Source organism: Meleagris gallopavo, chromosome 20 (assembly GCF_000146605.3).
Source record: "Meleagris gallopavo isolate NT-WF06-2002-E0010 breed Aviagen turkey brand Nicholas breeding stock chromosome 20, Turkey_5.1, whole genome shotgun sequence".
Lineage (NCBI taxonomy): Eukaryota > Metazoa > Chordata > Aves > Galliformes > Phasianidae > Meleagris > Meleagris gallopavo.
The window spans coordinates 4125845-4145077 of record NC_015030.2 but is presented as its reverse complement, the minus strand read 5'-3'; the positions used below and the strand labels follow the sequence as shown (position 1 = coordinate 4145077).

Here is a 19233-nt window from a genome sequence, read left to right as displayed (position 1 = left end):
ATTCCTGACCTCGGTTCCCTGAGGCGTCCCGGCAAGTAGCGGGAAAAGTAGGTGTCTAAGTTAACGGCGTGCACGCGTTTGAAAGTGACCGTTGAGGCGGATCTGCAGTGACCCGGAAGCAATCGGTGGAGGCGAAACTTTGAACATGTGTTGTAAACGGGAAAAAAAAAAAAGAAGCAAGTTGAGGACTGAGTGTTGTGGTGGAGGGGAAGGAGGAGCGGGAAACCCTACGACGTTGAGAAAAAAAATTAAAAAATCGTTGCGAAGGAAAAGCCCCTGCGCGGGAGGAGGCGGCATAAAATGGCGGACACTGGAGGGGGGGGGGGGCGGTGCGGTGCTGTCGGCGCGCTGCGCGGGCGCTTCCCTGCCTTGGGCGCAGCCGCAGTGCTTAATTCTTACCTCAAAGCTGTGGTAAATGTTTCTACCCTGGCTGTTTTGTAAGCTGTTTTTAAAGGTAAAGGATAGGAATGAAGAAAGCTGTTTTTGGTATGAAGGGGGGAAAAAAGGCTGAGAAAGCAAGCTCAGTAAGTGACGACTTGGATACAAACCCAGAGGCAACAAGTTGTTTCCTATAGAAAAGATTTAGGAAAGCAAATAACCTGGGATTGGCTTTCATGTCTGTATTGATTTGTGTTTTATTGTTCTTTTCCTGCTCAGAGAGTTTGGATTCATTGCTGTCTGATTCATCTGCCGAAATGCTTTCAGGAGAAATTTAAAGTCTGTATTTTTACAGTGATTTCTTTAAAATGACAGAGGTGGTTCCCTGTGTCCGTCAGGGCAATCCCTTCAGTGTAAGCTTCTGTCAGCAGAATGATCCCCACACACCAGTGAGTGGGACTCAGTGACTGTGGGCAGGGAAACGTGGCGTCTGTTTGTTTAGCGATGCCTTAAAGTAAAAATTGGATTTAAAAATCGATTCAATCTAGTTTTAAATACTTAATATAGAGAGGGAGCTTTGCTGACATTAAAAGCAATGCCTTGATATTGCTGTTTGATCTTTGTAAAGTAGCCTCTGTATGGTCAAGCTGATTTTCTTCCACAAGTAAAGAATAAAACTTTTTGATTTGCCATTTTCTTAAGTTCTGAATTCTCATCTATTCCTCTTTGGCAGTTCATGGGGCTGGGTTAGCAGAATGGTCCACTCCTGACTCACGAGATACAGAATATAGACAAGGTACTGACAGTGACAAGCAGCCATTCCATCCATACCGGGTGTGTGTTACCCTGTGTTAGTTTTGCTGACAGTTTGACAGAGGGCTTCAAGCAAAAATATGACTTGATCTTGAATGTATTGCTGAGGACCACTGTAAAGCAGGGTGTTAGGAACAAAACATTACTGAAAGTGAATGTTTCTTGAGAGGAAGCAGTGGAAGATTATACAGACCGTTCCTTCTTCAGAGACACTGGATAAGGGAAGAGCACCAAGTAGAACTTCAATGTTGGTGATACTGAAAGGTTTCTCTTTTGAGGAATTATTTGCTCTCCAGAGTGACATTTTCTATGTATAAAGAAGAAAGGGTACAGTAATAAAACTGCATTTCCCATAGTGCACGAGGGCTTTCTAGGCAGGGTCAGCTGATCTGTACTGTGAAATGTTCCTTATTTCCTGTCCAGCATGCATGGAAATGACTTGTGTGTGTGAATATCTCATCTTTCCTTTGTCAGGTGATTTACTGGCTTTTGACCAGAATTCCAGTTCAGAAGCATGGCAAGAAACTCAGCTGATTAACCATCTCGATGCTTGGAAAACTGCTTCTTTGGGTGGAATGAGATGTCATGGAGAAGTAACATACTGCTGTCTGCTCTCTTAACTTAATGGGAAAAGGTAGAGGGAATTTTGATCTTTACTTTTTGTATCTATCTATTTATTTTTCCAATTTACTGACTTTGCTGTACATTATTTAAACAAATCCTAGCAGCTAACAAGTAGCTCTCAGGAATTGTCATTTTTTAAGGATTTTTTGTTGGTGGTGGTTTACTCTTTTTTTTTTTCTCTTTAAACAGGAGTTAAGTGGAAACTTTTAAAGGGAAATAGATTTTTTTCCAGACTGAAGCTGAGAACTTGGCAAAATAACCCACAAAATGTCTCCTGACTCAAAAAAACTTTTCAACGTACTTATTTTGGGAATCTCATTCATGTTTATATTCACTGCTTTCCAAACATGTGGAAATATTGCGGTAGGTGTACATATCAAAACATTCCACAGCTATGTGACAGTTCTTTTGTGCTTTGTCTAATATGTGAGTTGCTGTAATGAGATTTTTAATGTGCAGTGCAGCTTTTGACATATTGTCTCCTTTCTTTTGGTTTAGCGTTAACTAGATTAAGTTGGTTAACAGGATGCTTAATCAGTTTATTTCCTTAAGGTATCATAGTTACGTATGTGACTCTGTCTGATTGCTTAGACAGTGGAAAATTAAGTAATCCTATCAAATGTTAGAACTTCAATGTCTGTTTTGCTTCATTCCATATATAACAATTGATTTTTATTGTATTTTTCACATTCCTGTTTTTTGTATATAAGCCCTTTCAGAATGTTTGCCTAATATGTTATTATTAACCCCTAGTTAACATGCCCCTAGTTTCTCCTGGAGTTTCTTTCCTAATGCTGCCTATTTTTCTGTTTTAACAAACTGAACATTGAAGGGGAGTGTGAGGATGACACCTGACGAGCAGTCAGGCTCACACAGCTGCTAGAACTGCCAAGTCACCTTCTCTAACTTAGTTGTTGGTGTTACTTTTGATATCAGTCTTATGCCAACGTACATTTTGCTTCTCTGTTCTTGCACGTTAAGAAGAATTCTTTCTGAGTTTGAAATACACTGTAGAAATAATTGCTTACAGCAATTGTTGTTAAATTATTATACAGCGCAGTGATTAAATTCTGCTACGCAATGAATGTGCAGCACCTCACTGAATTGGGCCTAGAGATCATGCAGTGATGTAATGTATTGTCATTAAAGTCATTAAAAGTGACTTTCAATCAGATCTGCCAGACAATCCAGCTAATTACATGGTCTCATGATCACTAAAGCTGATTCAAGGGGAAAAAAAAGGAACAAGCTGTTAACGGAAAGACTGAAAGGATGGAAACTCTTAGCTGAAATTAAAGTACAGCTGAAGCTGAAGTTTGGATAAATTAAGAATACAGTGAATCTTCAGCTTGTTTTCCCCCACTGCTTAGATGAAGATAGCAATATGCAGGTACCTAAGAGAAGTGTTTTGTGAAACAAAAGTTCTGTGAAATACTGTAAGATCTCTGGTGAAATCAGGATATAATTCCCAAATCTCTATTACTGCTTCAGACAAATGTTTCCCTGCCTAGGATCTTCTTCATCTTCATTGTGGAGATACTGTCAGTTGTAATTAACGCTTTAAGTAGAGTCTATTAGTGATAATTTTTTATGTTTAGCGCTGACTTCAATCTGTTACAAATGATTTCAAGAAGTTCTAACAGTATTGCATATGATTTCTCCTCACAGCAAACAGTTATTACAAATTTAAACAGCACAGATTTTCATGGCAGTGGCTACACAAGGTAACTCACACACATTTTCTTACTACTTTGCTCCTTGCAGGGTGAAGCTAGTTATAATTACATCTGGTAGAGATATACTCTCATGAGATTCTAGTGCTCTGCTGGCTTCACAATTTAATGGCATACTTAAAGCAGTTAAATCATGGCTCTTGCATTCAGTCCTACTCTGAATTACTTGTTTCTAATTGAGCTACGTGATTGTTTTGTGTATGTTCTTTGTAAAACTAAAGCTACCATTCAGTCATCGCATTCTCAGCTTTTTATCTTAGTACATTTAAAAAATGTGGAAATTTAAAAAAAAAGACAATAAAATGCTAAGGCTTTGGTTGTTTGCCTCATCTGCTTCTGTACCTTGGTGTAGTATATGGGTTGTTTGGATCAAGTTGTAGGAAATACTGCAACATAGTTGGGAAAGAAGCAACCAGAAAGACAAGAAGAGAAGCAAGGTTTTCAGCTGTAAAATACCACTCTGAATGTTTATTGCGCTGACTTGGCCAGACTCACCAAGTATGATCAGGGAGCTTTTGTAAACCAAATTGATCTGTCATATAAGAAAACCCAGTTGCTGCTTTGAAAGGTTTACTGTCTTAATATAAACTAAAATTACAGCTACTACAAAATATATCTATACAGTTTTTGTGGTGCATTTGACAGAAGATGAAAAGCTCACTAATAGATGAAAGTGGTTTTGGTACATTGTCCTTTAGAAGTACTGGGCACAAAATAGAGAAACTTGTTAAGGCACAGTTTGACAAAACCCTGTCATAAATTAGAAGCTGTGCTGGCCTGCAATGGCTTGGGACTCGATTCAGCAGTGCAAGATACACTACACTTGAGTGTTTCGTATGGAGTAAAATGGTTGAAGGTAATTAACAACACAAAGGAAGGAAATGTTTGAATATAAAAATGAGGCAATTGCTTATGTATATTTTGATACTTTGGAATCAGCTGAGTCTTCTTAAACAATCTGCATTTGTAGCCTGTATTTTATTTTAAGTACTTCACTATCTTTGTTGTTTATTTATGTAGTATGTCCGTTATTTATGGAGTTTTCTCAGCATCAAACCTTATCTCACCTTCAGTGGTTGCACTAGTAGGACCTCAACTCTCCATGTTTATTAGTGGCATATTTTATAGGTAAGTATTATTTTTAATTTCTTTGAAATATCTTTTTTTTCCCACATGGAAGTGCAGTACCATATACAAAATTGTACTGGCTAAGAAGAACACGGTGCTGAGCTGCTCCATGTATCAGTAGGTGACTTCAGGGCACTTCAAGCCTACTGGAAACTCTGGTTTTTTTCTTACCATTTTCAGATTTTGCTGACTGTTGAGTTCATGTTGTGTTCTCAGGTTGTTGACTACATAAACAAAGTCTACATTCTTGGTGGAGTAAAAAGCTTACCTTTTTTTTTTACGTAACCTGAACTGTACTGCATGGTACCTTGGGTGACAGTGGATGACATAGGAGAAGCTAAGTAAGATAGCTGTTTCTTAAAGAGCACATTCCACTCTGTTTTATGTTCAATAAACGGATCTATTTGTTCTATTCTAGCTTATACATTGCAGTTTTTATCCAGCCTTCTACGTGGAGTTTCTATACTGCTTCTGTTTTTATTGGCATTGCAGCTGCAGGTAAGCATTGCTCTTATTCTGCTCACTGCTCTATTTGAATATACTTCTAAAGCACTTTTATTTCCTGACCAATATCTTTTGCACATTTCAGTACTGTGGACGGCACAGGGAAATTGCTTGACTATAAATTCTGATGAAAACACCATTGGAAGGAACAGCGGAGTATTTTGGGCACTCTTGCAGTCCAGGTAAGCTTTAAGTAATAGCTTTTTAGTTGTAGTAGTGGAAATGCAAGTCACAACTTGAAGCAGTGATAGAGCACCTGGTGGGAAGGCAAGGCCGACCCTGGGGAGCTCAGGTGCATGCAGTGGGGCTGAGTGAGCAGAAGGGGTGGAGCCAGGGTGCATCCCTCCCCAGACCTCATTTAAGGGTTGGCAGTGGAGGTGAGGGTATCTTGCTAGAGATCTCTGCTTACCTGAGGTCTTTTGAAAGTAAGCAGATTTTTGTTGTTGTTGTTTCTGTATTTCTGGTATTTTGCAGTCAATTAAATGGAGAGTTTGGAGCAAAACTTCTAAAGCTGTTGTGTGTGTGTTAAAAGACAGTGAATTAAAGGTTCCTATTGCAAGTCTCTGCTCTTGAAGTGCTAAAAAGATACATATTAGTTCAGGGAGCATTTAGCAAATATCTTGGTCTTGGAGGGCTGTTTTGCGTTGGGATCATGATACTAATGAGCCCTCATGACCCTGAATCACCTCACCATGTCTCCATCTCACCTCTGCCTGAGAGCCCCATTTAACCTCAGTGCTGGGCCTCCACTTGCTCTGGAACTTTGCTGGAGGAAAAGATGATGGAAACATGCATGAAAACAGAGCTGTTGATTTGAAGAGAGAATAAAAAGGCTGGGACAGTTTGGAGAGAAGGTAAAACGAGGAGTATTTTACTCATGGGCTAGCAGAGCAGGAAGGTGGCAGCTGAGCAGAATGTGGAACTGTTAGCAAGAACTGCTGTAATAGAGCTCAGGTAATGTGTTGAAACTAGGGAAAGATCAGTTTGGAACGGGTTTTTTTGTATGATGGGTGAAAAACTTTTGGAATTCCCTCCTGCTTGGAGGGTTTGGAGTTGGATATTGTCAGCAAGACTGAAAAGAGATCAGATTCACTGATAGTAGGGCCACAAATGTATCCTGAAGGCAGATAGCTCTTATGCTGCTAATACAGTGCTTCTGGATATTGAGAAATAAGGCAGGGGATGAGTCATGGTGGTAGGCTGATGAGCTTGCTCTAAATGGCATTGCTGATGCTGTGTGGAGACAGAGTGCTGCATTAATGGAACAGCAGAGTGAAACAGTGGTGTGCTGCTTGTATTTCATGTTTTGGAATTAATTAATGTCTTGGTGTAGCAAAGTCCTGATTTCCACAAACTCAAGTAATTGTGTGTTTTATAGTGAGTAGAATGTTTGAGTTCAGATGAGGAAATTTCACTCTAAGGCTGTTTTGAGTCATCATTCGTTCTGAGCTGATGTATTTCAGGGAACTGTATGTAGAAACACAGAATTTCCCCAACCTGTTAACAGGCAGTTTAGTATTGCTGCACTGATATTTCAGACGAGACACACGACTCTGCTAGGGGAGTACTGCAAATTCATTTCTATAGATACATCATCATTCTAAGCTACACCCTTCCAAAAACAGTGAGAGAGATAACAAATAGCCAGCTAAGTTCATTTGCTATTCTCTTGTTCTGTCTTGATTCCTAACAAGAAACAGCCAGCATTAGGGTGAAAAACACTTTCCTGTGTTTGCAGTTCTCTACAGAATAAACAATTTGCATGGGAAATGACTGCTTTCTTATCCTTTCACAATTGTGCAGTACTGGTTTTGCATAGAATTGTGTTACTGTGGTGCTGTGATCTTAATTCTACCACAAAAAGTTCACCTGTGTTGTTCTCGTTTACAGCTTGTTTTTTGGAAACCTGTATATATACTTTGCTTGGCAAGGAAAAACTTACATATCAGGTGGGTGTTACTTGTTTGTGGCAAGATGGTAACAGGAATAGCATAGTCATTCAGGAATGAGGCATTGACATCTAAATGGGAATGATCAGGCTTCAGGAATGCTGCCTCTGATCCACTTGGTGCCTCTGTTGAATGCATTGTCTCAGGTTCTCCACAGACCTGGGCTTGGTGGCACAGCACAGGTTAATTTTTAAAAGTCAGTTCCCACCTTCTCTCATGGAGGCCTTGAAGTTCTGTGCCATCTAAGTTTTGTTGCCATTGCTAGCCACAGAATGCAGCTATTAAATGTGAGGGATTTCTGCTGTTGTGACTTCTTGCATTTTCAGATGGAAAACACTGTTGAGATGTCTTGAGACTCTTTTTTAAAAGCTAGGTGTTAGTATTAAAAGCTCTGACAGCACTTGAAAATCAGTTCCTCCTTCTTTTTACTGCCTATATTATTGGCATTTCAAGATGAAGCACGTTTTCTTCTTGATCTATAATCATGCAGAGGTTATTTTTAATTGAGATAGAACAATTTACTGTTTGCCTTTAAGCAGAAGTCCATTAAATACAAGCATAGGCAACGTCTTTGTGTTTGTTCAATCACAACTGTTAGCAGTTTCAGCATTTTTCTTTCCCTGCCTAATTTGCAAATAGGCATAACTTTGGTATTGCAGACTTTCCTTTGCCAGACAAGTTGGGTGGTGTGCCAGAGCTGGTGCAGAGGGAAGCAATTGCCTTTCTCCAGTAACACACTGTATGCTGCCTCAGTTACTGAGGTATCCATGCTGTGAAGGCCTTTGTAGTATACAATTCTAATAATCTGATGTTACAGTCCTAATATGTATGGTAGAGAACAAATTCTTAGATATCTGTGGGCTTTTGGGGTAGCTTCCTATGTCTGTTCTGAGTTATACATCTCTTGAAGTGTATTTTTTTCCTGCTAATAATTTATGCACTTTCATTGCTAACTGGCTCCTCCTTGGTCATAGTCTTTGCATGGCAGGAAATGCAGGTAACACTCTTTAATATGCCAATGTCTTACTGGCATTGTGAAAATGAGATAGGAATTTACCAGTAACCGTGTTCATTTTGTTCCACGTGCAAGGTAACATAGAAAATCAGTAATCATTTTAAACACTGCTCTGAATTATGCTTGTATTAGTTCTTTGAAGGTAGCTGACTTTGTCTGAATTGCTTTTACATGTCCTGTAATGACTTTAATTTGTTTTTCCAGAGGGCGATCGCAGAACTGTCTTCATTGCCCTGACTGTTATCAGTCTTGTGGGCACTGTTCTGTTCTTTCTGATTAGGAAACAAGAGGACACAAAAGCTCCAGGGGAGGAAGATTCTACTAATGAAATCCATGGGGACAGCTCGTAAGTGCTTGCAACAATAATTTGTTGTCACATATACTTACTTGTGTCCCTGCTTCTTAATGGAGTGTCAGTTTCACTTTCCCCTCTGAACTGGGAGCCTGAATGTTATGAACAACCTGTAGAATGTACACATTTGATAGAAGAGTGTCTGTGTCTGAACAAGTGAGAATCAATTAATGTTCTGCATATGACATTTTCAAGGACAGAGTAAGGTAATGCACATCAAGTTTTTCCATTAATGAGTAAGTGCCTTTGGAAAGATACCACTTACCTTTTTTTCTCCTCTGATTGTTAAATGTGCATCTGGCTTTTGTAGTCTTTCTTTGTCTAATCAGTCCAGGTTAAGGGCTGGAATGAGCAGAAATTATTCCCATCCTTTTTCTGAGTTATATTTTCATACTAATATATTTATCACATGTTCTCAAAATGTTTAGATGCAACTTCTGAGTACACTAGAAGTGTATAGGTAGGCAGACACAGTGCAGTTTTGCTTGAGGCATCGTTTTAGATATTTTTGTTTTATTAAAATAATGTTAGAAAAATGTCAACAAGTGTGTGTTAGTGAAAATGCTCGATGCTGACCATTTCTAAACTTGTTCAGAAGGAAATCTCTTAGGTTAAATTTTGAATGGTGTTCACTTGCTCAGAAAGCCAGATGAATTTTGTGGTCAGTAGTTTAGAGTCTCAAACACTTAGCATATTTCAGTACATAATACAGGCCTAAAAAACGTACAGACATTTTGAAGAATGAACTCATCTGCCTTCAGTGCAGTGGTTATTCATTTTCTTTTTTTTGACTAAGTCATTTATTTACCCAGGTCTGCACGAAACAAACTGATGAGAGCAGTGGATGCCTTCAGTAAGTACTGTTTAACATACAAGCTGCTTCAAAGAATCCTGACAAATCCTTTCCAGCTCTCCGTGGTTCTGCTGATATGTGAAAATGTACAAATCACTCAGAACAAAAATTTGCAGATAAATAAGGTTAAGAATGCATTTCAGTTATTGCACTTGAAAAACAGAAATTTAGATCTGGCCTTTGGGAAAAGAGGCTGCCAAATGGCAGTGACTTTCAGACTAGAGATGGCAGTTCATACAGATATGGGACTGATGAGGTTTGAACTTGATAGGAACTGAGTTTTCTGTGTGAATATTTGTGACTTTGAGTCAAGCATAAACAAGGTTTGCAAATGGAAAAGCTTGGGAATGCTAAGTTGTGGACAGATTGCTGTTGATGTGTAACTGGTGTGAGGTGGCTGGCTGAACTTTAGAGTGCTTCTCCCATGATGGTACCATACAACCAAAGTCTGTCTGCAAGCAAAGAAGGTGTAACTGACATCACCTCTGTGCTACTATAGTGCAGGAGAAGTTTGAGTTTGAGATCCAGGCTGCTTTACAACGCATTCCTTATACAGATAAGCTCAAAACCAACAGGTCACCCCTAGGGAAAGCTAGTGAATGAAAGTTAAATTGTCTTCTCCAGTAAAAAAAAACAAACAAACCCAACGGTATAAAGGAGAAGCTGCATATTACTTCTTGTCACCAGATGGTAACACTTTAAATCAATGTTTTTGAACTGAACTGACTGGTTCCCACTGAGTTTGATGTGGTCTATCAGTGACTGCTTGTTTTAAGATCATGGAGATCTTCATGGACAAAATATTCTTATAGGAGGTAATTGCCATGAACAGTGAGTACAAAAATACAACGAAGAATGAATTGTCTGCTGATAGAAAACTGCACAACTCCCTCTTAATATTTCCCTCCTTGCACTTCTTACAAATAGATTTGAGGTCAAATTGTTGTTTTAGAGTGCAAATGAAGGTCTGCATGCTTAGCACTCTAATCTTCTTATTGCAAGAAAGTCACAGTTGAAATAACTTATTTTTGGTTTAAGCAGAGAGCAAAGAAAGTGCAGGTGCTCCTAGTAGAGTTAGTGGAAGTTATATTAATCTCCTTTGTGTCTTTCCAGAGAGATCTATAAAGCTAAGCTTCACGAAAGAGATTCTGCTCCTCAGTGTTACAACAGCCTACACAGGTATGAAGCAAGCACAGTGTGTGATTGTGCAGGACTCTTGGGCATTGTTTGGAGTTTTAAACAGTGACCACAGAGCAGAGTGGCGATTTGTGTGTCTCTGCAAACAGCACTTGAATATTTCAGGTGCCTCTGGATGAATTATATTCCATGTTCTGGAAAGTGTTCCTATACGGGAGGAGAGGTGTACCTGACTCTGACATTAATAGATGTCATAATATGCTGTTCAGTCCACTGTGGGGTCACCCAAATTGGGATTTAGGCAAAATGTATGAAGCAGGATTTAATGTGATTTGGCCTGACACCATCAGTAGGTTGTGGATTATGTCTAGTGCAACTACAGTGCAGTTAAATTTTTGGCAGATGACATTTCCAGTATTGCCTCTGTTAGGTGAGGTGTAGGGCATTACTGATAGTCTTCAGTTGTCTTGGTTCTACTGGGTACAAATTAACTGTTTTTTACTATTTTTGCCATTGGTATTTACTGTGGCAGGAACTTTCTTCACCAACTTTAGTTGAACTTGATCTGCCATTGTTAGACCAAAATATGAGCTGTAGAATAAGAGTCCATTTATTTTTACCATCCATTAAAGCAGTTATTCCACAGAAAGACTATAAAAACGTTCAAAATCTTAGAGGATTTTTGTTTTTTTCCTACTTATTTGGCTTTGGCTTTTATGTTAACCCAGATGAGCGAACTTGAATTCCTTGTAGATGTTCAGTGCAACAGGAGCATGAAACAAGATAACCAGGCAAGGGAATGGGGTGATGAAATTTGAAATTGGTATGGAAGGTTATGTAGAAAAGAATCAGTCCAGCTTGGAAGAACTGCCTGCTGCCATCTGGTGGCTCCTGGTCAATATTGCCACTTCGTGGGAAAACGGGAAGCCCCGTAGGACTGGCACAAGCTTTTACTTCCAAAATGTGTAGTTTGATAATCAGTCTGTTGAGATCTCATTCCTTTTTGAGGCATTAGAGCATTAGACAGCCTGCTGCTGGTAGACCAATGCATGGCGTGCTGTGGTTCTGCAATAGCAAAAGACAGAGGAGGGGAATGAGAGTGCTATTTTCTGTTTTTCTTTAAGCACAGCACTTGGGTTCTTGTAAATATAACTGCTGTTAAGACACTGTGATTTTCAGACTAATGGTTCCTTGTTTTGGACTTAAATGTGTCACCTTTCAGTATCAGCAGTAGAAAGAAAGATTTCTAACAAGTAGTTGTTCTTGCTCTGCTTTCATTGTGCATCGATGGGAAAGGAGCAGTTGAGCTTAGAACTCCTCTTGTTTGGGATTTGAGGGTGCAGGGGTCTTTCTCAGAAATACTATAATCTGGAAAAAAAAAAATCTTAAAGTGAAATTGTTTCATTTCCTCAGTTATTAAGTGCTGTTTCACACAAAGGTTCTTGTTTGAATGAAATTCCAAAGTTTTTGGAGAGGTGGAAATACAAACTGTTTATAGGGATTGTGTCAACAGCAGGAGTACTGAGCCTCAGTGCATCTAATGCTAATTATGTGACATGTTTTTTTATATTGCTTCCATGAGCTAGCATAGAAAAGTATAATGATTGCATAGCTTAAAACTCTGCTTGTTTGCTTGTTACACTTACCTCTTGAAAATATGTATTTGAAAGTTACCTTAGGGAAAAACATTTAGATAAAAACTATTGCAAAGCTTATGAAGAAAGCCTTCATTTGTCAATCTTGTTTGCTTTCCTTCAAAGGTTTGGAGTTAACATTCTTTTCTGGAGTGTATGGAACATGCATTGGTGCTGTGAATAGGTTTGGCAGCGAAGAGAAAAGCCTTATTGGTCTCTCTGGGATTTTTATTGGTGTTGGGGAAATTTTAGGTGAGTCAAAAGGAGATATTTGCTGATGAACAACTTGGATTCATAGAGAGGCACATGTTTCTGCAATCGGCAAAGCTAGGCAGAACATCATCCCTCCTCACTTCATAGTGTTGGGAGGAGAAAACAGAAGTCCTGGCACGATACCTCGTGAAAAGACTAAGTGCCTTCATCAGCATCCACCTGAGAAATGTGCCTGCATGTCTTGGACACCTCTGGCAACCCAGAGGTTCTGCACCAGGAGAGCTGGTGTGGCAGAGCTGGCAGACACTTTGGGGCTGCTTTCATGTCTGTCAGTGCTTCAGTTGTTAAACATGGGAATTTACAACCTATATTTTTGGTCTCTTTTTAATTTTTGTTACTTTGAATTCAATCTTGTTCTTTACATCTTTGTTTCTGATGTAAGTCTCCCATCTTTTCCATCCCTACAGGTGGAGGAATCTTTGGTTTACTGAGCAAGAAGAGTCGCTTTGGCAGGAACCCCATTGTGATGCTAGGCATCATTGTCCACTTCATTGCCTTTTATTTAATCTTTGTCAACATGCCAAGCAATGCCCCTGTTGCTCCTATGGAAGGAACAGATGATATTGCTTACATGATTCCGAGGTATGTAAGCTCTTCACTCTGGCTGTTATAACTCAAGATGCATATAAAACAGCTTGTACCTCTCACAGGAAACTCATTGAAACAGCTCTTCTGGTGCATACTCAATTTAGGGACCTCAATGGTGTAAGAATAAAAAGCGTGAGGATATTTGGTAGCAGTTATACTGTTTGAGAACACAACTCTTACAGTTGTGACCAACAACTGTTGTGCTAGCTGTCAGGAAGTTGGGCTCATTTTTACTGTACATAGAGCACCAGCTTTACACTTTGGTCTTTGAATGCTCCTTGTCAAAGTCCAAAGTCTGTTAGTTAGGGGAAGAATATGGGGAGCGTTCTTATCACTGCAACCTGTTTTTGGGGTGTATTTGTGCTAATTTGTGTGAAAGTAATGTGGTCAGCTTGTGCAGGCACAGCTGCTCAGCTGCAGTGATTAGCATTTGTGCTGGTACATGGGGCTATTTTTTTAATAGGAGTGTTTTTCTGAATGAATTGGTCTTTTGCTCATGTTCCTGCAGTTTTGTTGAATTCACTGTATGTGTCTTGGCATTTGATCACTGCTGTGTGGGCTTTATGACTCCAGGCATCAAAATGAGATTTTAGCAGTTCTAATTCAGTGTAGAATTGACTGTTGGTAATACTAACAGAAGCTTTAGCATTCAAGGAATTAAAATCTGATGAAACTATTCTTTTTGCCAGCCAAGTGTTCCCACTTCTTTTCCAATGAAATTTAAAGTTTGATAACTTTCTTCCATTCTCCATTGCCAAGTAAGTCTGTCAAAAGTAGTTCATAGGTTCATGCATTAGTCAATAGCTGTGTGAGCTGCTTGAGTGAGTGATTCTTACATTTGATTGAATTTTTCCTTCAGCAAAGAGGTGGCCATATTCTGCAGCTTTCTGTTGGGCCTGGGAGACAGCTGCTTCAATACCCAACTCCTCAGCATTTTAGGATTCCTGTATTCTGAAGACAGTGCTCCTGCCTTTGCCATCTTCAAATTTGTTCAGGTATTACATCACGTAACCTTCTGAATGTACAAGTGTGGGAATATTCTTTATACAGCTTTAATGGAATTTTTACCTTTGAAAAGGATACACTGCAAGTGAGCAGGAGTGGTCGTCCGAGTTTCTAGCTATATTTTGGTAGAAAATAGTTTGTGATGCCATAAAACTGAAAAGAGGCTTTCTGGATTTTGTCCTAAAGCCTTGGCTGCATTGTTTCTAGACAAAATGCTTTGAAATAGAGGAGAACCGTGCTTGCCATGCTTCAAACACTCAAATGTGTTCATTTTCTGTTGTGAACACTAATTTAAATAAGTAAAAACTAAATCTGTTGTATATCATGTAGAGACATATGCCGTGGTGTAGCAATCAAAGCTCATTATATCTTTGAGAGAAGCATACTTAAAGATGCACGTGAAGCTGTGTGTGTTACCAGCCCCGTAACCTTGTGCAGCAGTGGATATCTCCACTTAACATCTTCCACTTTTTTTTTTCCTATCAGTCCATCTGTGCTGCGGTTGCATATTTCTACAGCAACTACTTCCTTCTGCAGTGGCAGCTCCTGATCATGGTGGTTGTTGGTTTCTTTGGGACAATTACCTTCTTTGCAGTGGAGTGGAAGGCAGCAGCATTACTTGCCCGTAGCTCTGACTACAGCAGCATTTGATCTCGATATCCCACACCTGTCAGGAGGAGCACATTTATTGACAAGTGATGCAAGAAGGTGGAAGGATCGAGTTGAAGAGATTACGATGGAGGAAGCTACTGATAAATCACCATTCCTCAAACTGAACATGAAATACAGGAGGAGAAAATGCTGAGTCTGAAAGGCTTTTTCCTTGCTTTAATCAACTGAGTGTGAAAAAAAAAAAAAAAATCCTGTGTTAGAAATGGAAGGAAATAGAGATCAATGTATTGAACAATTTTGTTCTGAGCCATATCTTCCTGAGTGTGTAACTGCCTGATTTCACTGTCATCCACTACAGAATTAGTTTTTCTTTCTCTCCCCAAATTATTTTACCTATATCCTAGTTCTGCGGACACTTAAATTCTCCCACTGAATGACCAATACTTTTATGATGTATTGCAGAACATCTGTAAAACTGAGCACATCATTGATTTTTTTTTAACAATTAGATATGCAGGAATATTTCTGCAGGAAATGTTGCCTTACTCTTTTACCTGGAAGTTCTCAAATCCCTGTGTAGAACAATTTGCTTTACTTAATCACCTCCAGGACACAAAACCAGCAGTGGGGCAGCTGCTGTCACCTTCTCAGGGTAATGCTATGTGAAGGACTACAAGGCTTCCCTCCCAGACCTCCCAGCAGTTCTTTTCAGTTCACAGATCGTGATGAAAGTTTCAGTGATGGGAGTATTACCAAAGATATGTTTTGAAAGTGCATTTGGAGTCAGAATGTGATCTGGAAGAATCATCTTGTGGTGTTTGTTTTACTGCATGGTCTAAAAATACCTGAGATGACTGATATCAGCTGTTTCCTTCAGTATATTTAGGGAAGGCTATATTGTAATCTCGTTCTGCCAAATGTGAAAACAAGCTGAATGGCATGGCAACTAAACTTTAATCTGGAACAGTTGTAGATGGTGATCTCCTCTACTCAGCAACTGCATCCCACCTTGCTTTTAGCTGCCTGTGTGACATTGTTGTACTTGCAGTTTTGTTTCCATCTGGCAGATAAACAAGATGCAGCTGAGAGCAGATAAACAACACTGAGCAAGGTGGGAGTTTTTATAGACACTCCATGTAACTATTCTTAGAAAAGTACCATTTCCCAAGCTTTTCATGCACAGTCAGAATGCAAATGTCTTGTCATATTTTCAAAGACACGTAAAAATATTGACTTGGAGTATGCATTAGTAGCTCCTGCATGTCATACAGACACAGGTGTGCCCAAGGTTAAACTTGGTGAGGGAGTGTGGTGTCTCCTGTGACATTTGCTGTCACTTCTGTTCTTGCAGAGCATATAAAACACTACTCCCATGAAGCACAGCTGCCCTCATGCATAATGAGACAGCAGAGAAGGATTATTTTAGAGGTGTATGGAGAAGATTTAAAATTCACTCTAGGTTTTCTTGCTATGAGTTCGGTAAGGTGTTAGTGGGAGGATTAGAAGGCACCTGAACAATTGGCAAGCAAAGAAATCAGGACAGCCAGCCTTTGTCTATTTGCAGGAGATGTAATGGATGATGTGGAGGAATGAGATGAGGGCGCACATTGAGTGAGGGGTTATTGGAGCCATTCCAATTTCCCCGGCAAACTGAGAAAGCGTTTGGTATTCAATCACGAAAAGTGAGTAGCAGCACTCAAATGCTCTTATCCACCCCTGTTATCCTGTCATGTGAAGTATGCTGTTTGTGTACAGAGCACCATAAAACGTATAGATGGTAGGATGCTGGCAGTGATTACAGTTCTCTTGTTGCTATGTATCTGTATTTTTCTCTCAAATATAAAAGGGATAAAGAATCTTCTTAAAAATGCGGGCGCTTACTTTCCTCTCTGATTGTTTGTGAGACTTGTTCTCCCCGTACAGATGAACGAGAGAAGGCAAAGCCTGCAGGAAACAACTTTGTCTTACAGTGCATGGGAGGGAAAATCATTTCTGGGTCTTGTAGTAATGAGTAACTGAAAGTGACACTGCTTCATTTTAGCTGGATAACAGCTCTCGTGTGGTTACTCCTGAAAACGATCTGTTTTAATGAATTTGCGTTGTTCATCTGTGGCACAAGAACTGTATCAACTATTTTATTAGAAATTCAGGCAAATCAGCAATCTGGTGTTGTTTCAGCAAACATTTTGAGGCTGGCAATCGGGGATACTGATGAATTGGGTTTTGTGCACGTGTACTTCTGTAAATCAGATTGCTCTTTGTTTCCCTTTCCCTGTTCTGTTTGGTCTGACTGCACGACAGAGAATGTCATAAGGCTGTTTGGGTCACTGAAGTATTATTGCTGTGTGGCAAGTCTTACAAGAAATTGAGAGAGAGAAATATATATATCAATATATATTTGCTGTTAACTGTATGACTTTTAAACTTCTGATCTTAAGGAAGGGTTTGCAGTTGATCAAGCCACAACACAAGATTGTTTCTTCACTTATTTCTGTGATTTGTTGGGTGATTAAAAAAAAAGAAAATCCACACAGCTGCACACAATGGTTAGATGGGTCAGAATGTTTGGCATAGCAGTCTGGAGAATGGCAGTGCTGGCAGCTGTCATCGTTCCATCTCTTAATCTTCCTATCAGTGTTTACCTGCCCTGAGGATGGACCCCGTGCATTTTAGCTCCTTGGCTTTTGAACAGTTCCACATTAATGTGAGATGGGAGCTTACTGTTCATTTCATTGGGATTTGGGGGGGGGAAAGGGCTTCTTCTGTGTCTGTGGTATCATGGTTTTGTTTTAATGTTAGGGATTTTATCTTTATAAGTAAAATTACATATTAATTTGCTTGAGTTTATTTGAAAAATCTTTTTTCTTTTCCTGCTCTTATCCTTTTATGTTATTATTGAGGTTTAATATCCGGACATATCACATCCAAGTTCTTCAAACAAATGCTGAGAGGAAATGAAAACTGATATTCCTGACATCTGAGTGCCAGAAATGCTGCTATGAATTAGTCTTTTATGCATATCGTATAAGCTGGTCCACATTTCTGTCTCGTCAGTTGGTTTGCCTTCTGATACAATATGAATGTATGCAAAGAGAATTTCTGCAGCTTTAGCCCTTGTTTGTAACTAAGCAGTGTGCTTTTATTTCTGTTGTTCACTTCATTTGGTACAATCTAGTAAGAATGTTGAGATAAGGAAGAGAAGCATTTATAAAAGGTTCTTTGTGAATGTGATCTTTATGATCTAATTTCTGCTGATACAGCTAAATTTGGAGAGGGTATTTGAGGGGAAGAAATCATAACTTCTACTGAGGTCCCTGTGGTAGTAAAGGCCCTCCTGTGGTGCCCCATCCCTGCAGACAGCCAAGGTCAGGGGCTGGGCTGTGAGCACTGATGGAGCTGTGGGTTCCAGGTGCCAGGGGTGGCACCAGATGGCCTTTAGGGTCCCTTCCAGCTCCAACCTCCCTGTGGTTCTGCGGTTGTGTGCCTGTTTAAATCAAGAGGCCTTCAGCTGGTGGTGGTCTCTGTTGTGGCCAGTTTAGATGGCACTGGCGAGAACTCTGTGGTGGAGTTTGCTGGTTAAGTTTCATGGAAAATTGGTGCAGAAAACGATAAATTTGGGGCCTTGTGTCTGTTGACCCAATGGGGAAAATCTCACTTGCCTTAATTCCTGTAGTTAACTTCAGGAGCAGCCTGGTTCCTTTGGCACCAGTAAGTAACGCTGCTGAGGTTTCCTGGGAGCTGGGCTGGGTGTGAGAAGTGTGCCATGCACAGAGGGAGCTGCTGAGGATTTCTAGAGCAGCGTTTAGTTGTTTGCTGATGGCCAGTAGAACAGAAAACAAGGCAGAATAAAACGCTGGGAATGGAGTCATGAGGTGATGTCCTCCTCCAAGTGATCCTAATTACACGATGACATTGTGCAGAAGTCTAATGGTTGCAATTTCTCTTTAATTAGCGGTGTCTTTGGGTTAGACTTGGTGATATGTGAGTTGAGAACGAGCTCATACAACAATTATCTTAACGATAACACTGATTTTGAGTGTACTGAGTGAAAGCAGACTATTCTATTTCTCCACTGCAGGTTCTTCAGACTCCTGTGTGGCTCCATGGCATGATGGCTGGGCAGCCTCGCTGTGCTGCTTTCAGACAGAGAGAATCTGTATTCGGTTGCTGACTGTAATATCCTTCATGTGTGCAAATAGAAAAGCACCTCTGAGGTCAGCTGTCACCGCACGCAGCCCTTTGAGTCTTTGGATGAAAGGACATTCAGGAGTTTGTGCTTCAAAGTCGAGTCATGAAGGGGGGGAAAAATAGGAGGTTTGTGCCTTAAATGAAGCATCAATCACCCTGTCATCTTGAAGGGAAATAGCTATTTGTTAAGGTCACTTAGTGAAATTAGCTTCAATTAAGCAACTTCACTAAATGCAGTGGTGACTGGTCATTGCTGGAACCACTCATCTTGCAGTAAAGCCTTACCTGCACAGTTTGTTATCATTACTAATCTTTAAAAAAAAAAAAGGTAATTACACAGATAACAGCTTGTTTAAAAGAACCTCCCAGCCATACATCATTGTTTGTTTCATGCTTGCAGAGGTGTAACAGTGGTACAGGGCGTTTGGTTCAGTGCTCCGGTGCTGA

The 19233-nt window shown here is 39.9% G+C and overlaps 1 protein-coding gene across 4 annotated transcripts; it reads left to right on the top strand.

Moving 5' to 3' along the window:
• Nucleotides 1–317: 317 nt before the first annotated feature.
• MFSD11 (major facilitator superfamily domain containing 11) lies at nt 318–17445 on the top strand. Of its 4 annotated transcripts, XM_019621652.2 has the most exons (16): nt 393–411; nt 1112–1174; nt 1666–1825; nt 2005–2178; nt 3484–3539; nt 4569–4676; nt 5095–5174; nt 5266–5362; nt 7071–7129; nt 8349–8490; nt 9309–9349; nt 10463–10528; nt 12247–12372; nt 12801–12975; nt 13841–13976; nt 14473–17445. In XM_019621652.2, the coding sequence occupies exons 4-16, from the start codon at nt 2083–2085 to the stop codon at nt 14635–14637; spliced, it is 1347 nt and encodes a 448-aa protein (XP_019477197.1). In that variant the 5' UTR covers nt 393–411; nt 1112–1174; nt 1666–1825; nt 2005–2082; the 3' UTR covers nt 14638–17445. The 4 variants fall into 4 exon arrangements, with proteins under 4 accessions (XP_010719577.1, XP_003211465.1, XP_019477197.1 ...); XM_010721275.3 differs by lacking the exon at nt 1112–1174 and having other exon boundaries at nt 318–411; XM_003211417.4 differs by lacking the exon at nt 1112–1174 and having other exon boundaries at nt 373–454.
• The last annotated feature ends 1788 nt before the right edge of the window (nt 17446–19233 follow it).

Coding starts and splice junctions, on each gene's coding strand:
- MFSD11 (XM_010721275.3), top strand. CDS start 2,083: ATGTCTCCTGACTCAAAAAAACTTTTCAACGTACTTATTTTGGGAATC. Junction 2,179..3,483: donor AAACATGTGGAAATATTGCG/GTAGGTGTACAT, acceptor TTCTCCTCACAG/CAAACAGTTATTACAAATTT. Junction 12,976..13,840: donor ATTGCTTACATGATTCCGAG/GTATGTAAGCTC, acceptor TTTTTCCTTCAG/CAAAGAGGTGGCCATATTCT.